At 34.7% G+C, this 9,356-nt stretch overlaps 2 protein-coding genes across 2 annotated transcripts in view; both read left to right on the top strand.

Annotated features, from left to right (window-relative positions):
• The window catches only part of LOC106110476, a 16,223-nt gene extending 10,453 nt beyond the window's left edge, over nt 1-5,770 (top strand). The window contains exons 5-9 of the mRNA XM_013292318.1: nt 224-1,450; nt 1,550-1,673; nt 3,587-3,768; nt 4,258-4,374; nt 4,811-5,770. Coding sequence (XP_013147772.1) covers nt 224-1,450; nt 1,550-1,673; nt 3,587-3,768; nt 4,258-4,374; nt 4,811-4,956 — 1,796 coding nt within the window. The 3' untranslated portion in view covers nt 4,957-5,770. The remainder of the gene's footprint in view (nt 1-223; nt 1,451-1,549; nt 1,674-3,586; nt 3,769-4,257; nt 4,375-4,810) is intronic.
• A 2,526-nt stretch (nt 5,771-8,296) lies between these two features.
• Nucleotides 8,297-9,155, top strand: LOC106110453. Its single transcript, XM_013292281.1, has one exon. It carries the CDS (start codon nt 8,461-8,463, stop codon nt 9,079-9,081), a length of 621 nt encoding a protein of 206 aa, XP_013147735.1. The 5' UTR covers nt 8,297-8,460; the 3' UTR covers nt 9,082-9,155.
• The last annotated feature ends 201 nt before the right edge of the window (nt 9,156-9,356 follow it).

The raw sequence follows: 9,356 nt of genomic DNA, 5'->3' as shown, positions 1-9,356 counted from the left end.
GGCAAGTGGAGATCAAAGAGGCAAGTTTTTGGTGGGAAAACCGAGCAAAATCCAAACGATCCCGAATATTTGGAGTTAGCAAAGGAATCTATGGAAAAGTATTTAGAAACTACCGGCAATTCAAGTCCCCACAAAGTGGTTAAAGTTGAAAAAGTTACCACTCAAGTTGTTTCTGGTACAAAAACGGAAATTCACTTTAAGATTTTGCCAGCTCAAGGCACAGGTGACGTCATAAGCTGTTTGTCCAACGTGTGGGAACAAGCGTGGCTTAAGAAGAAAGACATAGACGTCAAATGTCAAGTTGGCGATAGTAGAAAGAGATCAAAGAGGCAAGTTATTGCCCCTGGGTTAACTGAAAGAAATCCTAATGACCCTGAATATTTAGAACCAACAGGAAAATATAAATCACACCATAACAATAAAAAAAAATTTAGGTCGGGTACAGTAACATTGGAAAAACTGGTACTTGAATCATTAGAGAAGCTTGAAAAGTCGTCTGCACATAAACATAAACAGAGAGTAAATCAAATAATAAATTATTCTAGTAATAAATCATCTGGACCGACAACAATTTATTTCGACGTGGGTTATACGACATGCTTAAAGTTTGAATTAGTGAATGATATCACACAGTGTAAGTTCTTAAATGATACAGCTTTACGGCATTGTGTGGCACATGTTTGGGAAAGACCATGGTTAAAAGATGGCAAAGATATAGAGGTGAGCTGTGAAGAGCGTACAATAGAAGAAATTAATTCAGAGACCGCGATGCTATTAGCAGCTACGGCATTAAAACACATTGAGGCGAAGTACTCCCACCCTCGAAAACAAAAAATTGTGAAGCTAATCTCGTTCGGGAGACAGCTTATCGCTGGTGTCCATTATAGAATGAAAATAGAAGTAGGCCCTACAAATTGTATGGTCCTTAGTCCTGAGCATAATTGTACGCTGGTCGGTGATAAGGGTCCGAATAAGATTTGTAATGTGAATGTATGGCCTAGACCGTCTGTTGACCGATTTTTAAATATCCGTGTCTTCTGTGACCATAAGACACGTAGCAATTTTACACTTCGGAATCAAGAGGCCCATGTTCTTTTTGATGACTTTCTTGAAACATACAAGCCCGCGTATATTAGCAATGAGACCGAAAAGTCAAGACGGTTTGAAATATTTAGAAACAACGTGAGAATTATCCATGCATTGAACATTGGAGATGCGGGCACGGCCACGTATGGAGTTACTAAATTCGCTGATTTAACCCACGAAGAATTCAAGAGTAAGTTTTTGGGTTTGAAACCGAGTCTACGGGATCAGAATCAAATACCGATGACGAAAGCAGTTATACCAGAAGTGAGTTTGCCCGATGCGTTCGACTGGCGGCAGCGCGGCGCCGTCACCCCCGTCAAGGACCAAGGCAGCTGTGGAAGTTGTTGGGCTTTCAGCGTTACAGGTACTGCATTTAGTATTGGTTTATACAATTTTTCTGATGCTATAATTTGTTCATGAGGATTTGTTAAGCCCTTAACCTTAAACTATTGTCATATTTTAGGTAACGTCGAGGGCCAGTGGCAGATAAAGACTGGCAACCTGCTATCATTAAGCGAGCAAGAGCTAGTTGACTGCGATAAATTGGACGAAGGTTGCAACGGTGGTCTAATGGACAATGCTTACAGGTAAAGTTGAAATTATTACTTATTACTTGTGGATGCGTCGCAAGTAATACCCCCGTATTGGGGGCAGCTGTCCCCCTCCATAGAGAATTAAAAAATGTAAAAGATATATAAAAATTACTTCAAATAAAACCATATTAATGGTACCTGCCCCCCTCCCCCCCTCTAAACCTACCTAAATCATCGACTGGCGACGACTATGTCCTTTAATATCTCACTTAGGTATCACAAGTTCGGACTTCTTTCCGTAAACTGTGGTTATCCTTTTTTTTAATAACTTATAGGTATAGTTAAACCAGAAGTATAAAGACTTTACCAATTTCTTTGAATACATAAAAAAGTTATGTACCAATGAAACCAATTGAAGACACTAACTTTTTATTTTATACAAAAAGGTGGCAAACGAGCAAGCGGCCACCTAAATCCACCAAAATGGCGAATCGACCGCTGCCCATAAACATGCAGATGCGTTGCCTACCCTAAATCGACGAAGGAGGAGAAGCACATAAAAAGGATCTTTCTCCATCCTATGCGTCTCCTCCACCGTCAAATCCACTTTTCTATCCATCCTTCTCTTCAAGAAAAAGGTGGGACGGGAAAGGGACTAAAATTGGGCCTCCGGCACCACACTCATCAGACGAAACGCGGAATTGCTTCCACTTCACGCTTGTCTTCTGTGTGGTCGTGGTATTGCACCGGGCGAGCCGACCCATTCGTGCGAAGATGGTAAAGCGGGCTCTACCACTGTTAAACTTGTCAGTTTTTTTAAAGCTAGCATCGTACACGAATTCGTTACAGAATTCAGTATACATAAAGTTCTGATTGGATTTCCCTTAGCATTGAAAATTATTGTTAATATGAGTTATGTATGCAATTTGCATAAACATTAAAAATATGCATTATTAACGGTAAAGTAACGTATATGTTAAACTGTTTACTTTATGAGTGTTATTGTCAATTGCTGTAAGACCGTTAAGCCAACATATAGCTATCTCTGGTTTTTTAAATAGAGTAAGTAGGATAACAAGATGTTTTAGTGTTGACGTTACGTTAGTGGAAACTCACTGTTATATTTTGTTTTTAAACATTACATAGAAAACAATAAGGCAGGAATTAACGGAATTTACCACCTATAAACCGTGAAGTAAAACATAATCGACTTGTTAGTTGTTAATGTATTCATTGTTTATGTTTTATGACGATCATAAAATATAATTTGTTTTACCTTAGGTTAATATAGAGGACACTAGTTGTTGCCCGAGACTCCGTCCTCATAGAATTAAAAGAAAACTTTATTAGTAGGCTGTGTTCTTTTAGACTATGCTCTAAATCTATTTCAAGTTTCAGCTGAAGAAAATGATCTAGAAATATCTAGTAATGTGAAACGTAATTAAAATTCCAATTTAGTTTTAATCATTTGTTTATGTATGCTTGCTAACAAAATATGATACATAGTTACAGATACATAACTTGTATCGTGATGAAAACACTTAAATATAACATAAACAAACAAACGAACAAAATTTACGAACACAACTTACATAGAATTAAAACATAGTATAAAAAAACTGTAAATAAAAATTAAAGTTTTGTCTATGGAATTATAAATCTACATTAACAATTTAAAGTTTTTGTTGCTATTTTATTATTTTTCAATGAAAACTAAATAAAGTGTACAATTGGGTATAGATAATAATTTGATATTAAATTAACTTTTCTTATATCTTTTATACATATATCTTATTTCTTACTAATAATGCGAAAGTTTAGATAGATGGATGTTTGTTATTTTGTAGCCTAAACGACTGGACGGATCTGGAATAAATCTGTCATAGATGTAACGCATAGTCTGGAAAATACGCTAGTTTAATATATACATTGAACGCTGATATACAAATCTTTTCATAAAATTTCAGAGCTATTGAGCAAATGGGAGGTTTGGAGTTAGAAGACGACTATCCATACATAGGCAAGGCGCACGATAAGTGTATTTACAATAAGACGTTGTCCCGGGTCACTGTCAGCGGCGCTGTTAACATCAGCAACAATGAGACCAACATGGCCAAATGGTTGGTCAAAAATGGACCAATATCTATAGGCAAGTTGGCACTTTTCAAGCTTTTAGTATGATTTTTTTCATGATTATTATATACCTGTCCTTATTCCAACTCCCGTGGGATCGACGCACCAGGTTTTCCTCCTCCAGGTTCTATCTCCGTCGTATTTTAATATACTTAATATAATAAAGCGTAAACACGCATAACTTAGTTATGTAGGATGTTAGCAATCACAGTTTTTTAAATTATTTTTTTAATAAAAAAAAACTCTTTACGTACGACTTAACTTAGGCAGTAAATAATTTGGAAAAAACCGTCATGCGGGAAAGAGACAACCCTACAGTGCTGCCAATAGCATCGAACAAGCAAGAGCCTTCGTTGTCATTGACGGATTCGAATTTTGACATTTGCAATTGAATGTTTTTGACCGACTTCCCAAAAGAAGGGAGATACTTTATTCGTCTGTTTTTTATAATATGCGGCTGAAGCCGCACTGGGACAACTGTAAGTGATGTGTTTTGTGGTGTCAGGTATAAATGCGAACGCGATGCAGTTCTACATGGGCGGCGTGTCGCACCCGTGGCGTATGCTCTGCAGCCCCGACAACCTCGACCATGGCGTGCTCATCGTCGGCTATGGCGTCTCCGGTCAGATATCAATTATTTCTAACTACTAGTGTTTATGCATGTTTTTATTTTCACTAAAGCTTCGACTATCAAAGCCGTGACTATCAGCTCAGAAATAAAAAGGAACAAATCTTTAAAAGTAGCCCGGGTGTTTTACGTCAAATTTCATCGAAATCTATTTAACCATTTAGTAATAATAAACATCCACCCATTCCTCTAAACATTCATGTTTAAATTTTATCATGCATAAATTTTAAGAATATAAATTATAATTTGTCAAAATTATTCAGTATTCTATATCAAAAGAATAAATCCTAAAGTTGTAATGCTTGCACAAAGCTTGCGATAATTTTTCTAACAACTGAAAGGATTTCTCATGTTTTACTAAGTGTTTATTATTAGTTTTTAGTATTTCAAGTGGTGGTAGGTTAGTACGTCAATGATTTATGTTTTTCAGACTACCCTCTATTCCACAAACGTCTGCCATATTGGATAGTAAAGAACTCTTGGGGTGGGTCGTGGGGTGAGCGCGGGTACTACCGCGTGTACCGCGGCGACGGCACCTGCGGCGTCAACATGATGGCCAGTAGTGCTGTTGTCTGAACACTTACCACCACCAACCACTGACCACCGTCAACCACTGACAACCACTGACCACCACTAACTACCAGTGATACCAATAATAGAGTTAAATAGAATCTGTTTTGATCTTTATGTATTTTTTAGTAATTTAAAATTGATATAACTCTGTTACAAAGGACATAGTTTATATTCGTTATTAAGTCTTTATCTAATAATTTATATTGGATATTGCATTGACAAAAAAAAGATTTTTTACAGCCTTATGCAATTCTCTACTCTTTATTTCATTTTTATTATAATGTTCCATATTTTAAACATAAACGGTCCTTTTAATAAATTCGTTGGAAAAAAATAAACTACATATTTTTATCGTTTTTCAACTTGTTTCGCTTTATTTTGGTATTTTCAAGACAATGTGATGAAATATCGAATTAGGTTTCAAATCTAGTTGTACCTAGTCTCCAAAGATCTGTTTGTAACTAATAAAATCAATGTATTTTTTACATATGTAATGTTATGTACGTTTTTGTAAATAAATATACAAATGAAATCGAGTGACATTATCTGATGAGATTTTTTTATATAATATAAATTGTATACAATCTTTTTTATAACTTTTGGAAGAAGTCAACAATTTGATATGTTTTTTAAAATATAAAATGTTAGTTCACATAACTATATAACTAGTACTTATTTATTTTTTAGTTTCTTGACAAAGTACGGATAATAGTAAGATGTATCTAAAAATATTTAAGATTTTTTCAATTAGTAATGAAACTACCAGTTTACGTATTTTAAACTAGACGATAACTTTTAAAGCATGAAATAAAATGTTCATCGGTTTATTAATTTTTTTTAATTTTTTAAATTATCTTATAATTTTCTAATAAATTTATATATTTTACTGAATTTCAATAATTAAACCCAGTCCACGGTTTTACTGTTTTGTTCGAAATGTCTAGATTTTTTTATTATAAAGCTAACATTTTGTTAGTATAGTAATTATTTTCAATTATTTATAAGCAAAATGTTTTATATAAATATCAAATTGTATCAATAAAATTTTATATTAAAATGTTGTATTATTTTACTCTTAAATCCTTTAATGGCACCGAAGATGAAGGTTATATATGTTTTTAACCGATTTTATTCAGTCCCAAATAAATATCACTGAATGATGACTAAATTAGCTGTGAAATTTTAATTTTTGCTTTATTATTTACATTTTTATTCAAATTAAAACTTAATAATCAAAATAAAACGACCAAAAAAAATAGTAGACCCTCACAAAAATAAATTTTAGAACAAATACAAAATCAAATAGAATCAATGTGAATTAACAGAATTCTACTCAAAATTAAATATATCAAGAAACGAAAACTCGATATCATAAATGTGAGAAATTATTTTATTTGTGTATTACTTTATTTTCATTTTACATAGGCAGTGGACGTCTTCACGCTAACTCAATAGGTGTAGGAGCAGCGAAGGTAACTCAATAGACACGCTTCCGCCGCACAATAGTTTCCGGCGCTCATCTAGCGACGTAGTCATTGCTATAGGTCTAGGATACCTAGGTATTGTGCTGCTCGGGGCCGCGAAACTAGGACGAATGTACTCAGCCAACCACAGCTGTTTAAACATCTAGATTCTTGAATTATTTTTTTTGAAGATTTTAATAAAGGATTTTTCGTTGCTCAAAGTTGGTATTGAAAACTCGTTTTTATATCTTTTGTTTCGTTTAAAACACTTTGTTTTTTTTTAGTAATACAACTTAGTAGTTTTAAAAAGTATGTATTTTATTGACATTTACGATAAATATAAATTTAAGAACAATAAATAAAGACAAATAATTCTTAACGTAAGTTCGTTACGCCTGCTACGGCATGTGCGGGGCGGCGTAGCACGCGACCTCGCTACGGCTACGTGCCGCTGACAGGTCGGGGGCGTAGCGCTACAAAGCGTATTGTGCCCCGAGTTCTAACGTATGCACCGCATTTAAATATTTATTACAAGGGAATATTTTAATCTCATATTTTACAATACGTAGTATTTTCTATATTGAATATATTTGCCTTGCCAATCTTAAAGAGATGCCTTTCTTTTGGTTCACTATTGTTACAACGATGGCACAGGTAACCAAATGTGTGTCTTGGTCTCTTGTAACTAAAATTTCTATTGGATTTTACACGGAAAAAATAGCACCACATACATTTGAAAGTTTTGGTCAAAATATAAACAAAATTGACCTTAAATTTTGTAATAAACTTCGGCATTTGCTTTATAATTTTACTTTAAAATTGGTTTTCAATTTCGCGACGTTCAGTCCGTATAAAATCCATATTTGCCGACGTGACCCGGTCCTCGGGGTCAGTGGGATTGCTTAAGAGAAAGTTTTTGGGTCAGTTCAAAGGATTACTCCCTTGTTACAATACTCTATGAACTTTTAAAACATATCAAATATGAATACTGTCTTTAAAACTAAATAGCCCTCTTTAACATCTTTACACTGTAGAGCCATCTCGCCCGGTACAATACCACGAGCACGTAGAAAACAGGCGTGGATTTGAAGCAATGCCGTGTTTTCTCTGATGAGTGTGCGTTCTTGAAGGAAGCTTGATTTAATCCCTTTCCTTTTCCATCCTTTTCTCACAATGATAAGATGAGAAAAGAAAGTGAAGTTGACGCTGGAGGAGACACATAGGAAGGGGAAATATCCTCTTTATGTGCGCCTCCTCTTTAGATTAAGGGTAAGCAACGCATCTGCAATTGCGGATGTCTATGGGCAGCGGTCATTTCGCCATCTTAGCAAATGCAGGTGGTCGTTTACTCGTTTGGCCTTTTATAATATAAAGTAAAAATTGAGTAAGAGAAAAAAAATAACGGCGTTATTATAAAATTTCAAATGAGTTACTTAAAAAAACAAAAGTTGTTAAAGGACCGATATTGCGGAGTGTGGCAAGTAGCGGTTATTTATTCTCGGCCTACACTAATGCCTACTGGAAATTGATTCTTAAACCATTATATCAAGGTCGTAAATCGTTAGCACGTCGAAATACACGTGCATCACGTATCATTAATGCAATAGTTAATAAACGTTCATGATAACTGAGCATACTGTGATTGTTGTCTTTTTATTGTAAACCGTGGAGCGTGGCATCGCGATAGTTGTAATATATTTGCTTGTTTATCTAGACTTTTACATCAAAGCTTATTTTTAATAACATGTTAGATCAAACTTAAAATAACATTAAAGTACATATTCAGCTTAGGCTCTATTTTCTTAACACAATATTTTTATAACTGAAAAGAGGTTTTTCTCGAAATCATGCTATTGGCAATGATAGAACGTCTGTCCTTCCGTCCATCAACTGGCAAAAATTTATCGTGACGTTTCATCGTACAAACACAACTGATAAAAATTTAATGACATTTTCGAACTGTGGTAATTTTACACATAAAATTTCATTGGCACTTTTCGAGAATACGATGGAGATAATTTAGTTGTGTGATAATAACTTTGAAATGGGCGATAAAGTTAATGAAATCCCGCGACTCCTCAACATTGAAGAAAAAGGTTCTGCATCTTACATTTTAGAGATAAATCCGGACGTTCCTCACGAGGTATATCGAAACGATTCCACGGCCGTTGAGGTTGTTGTCAAAGAGATTAACGGACGAAAGAAGAAAAAAGAAACAGCTCATGTAAATACAGATATCACAATAAGAAGTAGGAATAAAGAAATCGAAGGATTGAAAAAACAGCTTCGTGAAGCGAAAATCGGCACAGAAGAAGTGATAGAATCTTCCAGAATTATTACACTTGAAATAAAGAAGCAACTAGATAAAGCATATCAGCGGGAACTGAAGGAACAGACTAAGAATATAGCATTACAATTGGAGAACATGAAGTTACGTGCACTGCTGGATTCAAAGACGATTTTGGTGAAGAAATTGTTGAAAGAATTAATAAATGTAAGGAGAGTGGTGAAAGTAGTTGCTAAGGGCCTGGGTTCCTCTGCTCAATCGGCTCACGTTTCAACAAAATCTGATCCGGGTTATAGAAGTTTTGATAAGGATTTACAACACAGCTTCCTAGTCGATGCTCTGGGAATCGAAAGTTTGACTTTTAATAGCACATTATAAAAGTATTATAAAACTCGATTGAAATTGATATTATAATTAATTCGAAGTTTTATAAATTTTAAATTAAATTCACAAATAAGTTAACGGATTTTGACTTTTGATTGTTTCGCATTTAATTCGTAATGTAGATAATTTAATGATCACAAACAAATTGTAGCATGTGTGAAGTTGTATTGTCCATCAGAGCTAACGCGGTTATCCGACATAACACAATTATTCTGTGCATGATGTTGTCAAATCACTTATGCATAGGACACGGCACGTGTAAGCCAAAG

This window comes from Papilio polytes, unplaced genomic scaffold (genome assembly GCF_000836215.1).
Source record: "Papilio polytes unplaced genomic scaffold, Ppol_1.0 DF820622.1, whole genome shotgun sequence".
Classification (NCBI taxonomy): Eukaryota; Metazoa; Arthropoda; class Insecta; order Lepidoptera; family Papilionidae; genus Papilio; species Papilio polytes.
The sequence above is the reverse complement of the archived record's forward strand: the minus strand, read 5'-3'. Positions and strand labels throughout refer to the sequence as shown.

Bases quoted from the DNA above. Each gene is read 5' to 3' on its own strand.
- LOC106110453 (XM_013292281.1), top strand. From the start codon at position 8,461: ATGGGCGATAAAGTTAATGAAATCCCGCGACTCCTCAACATTGAAGAA.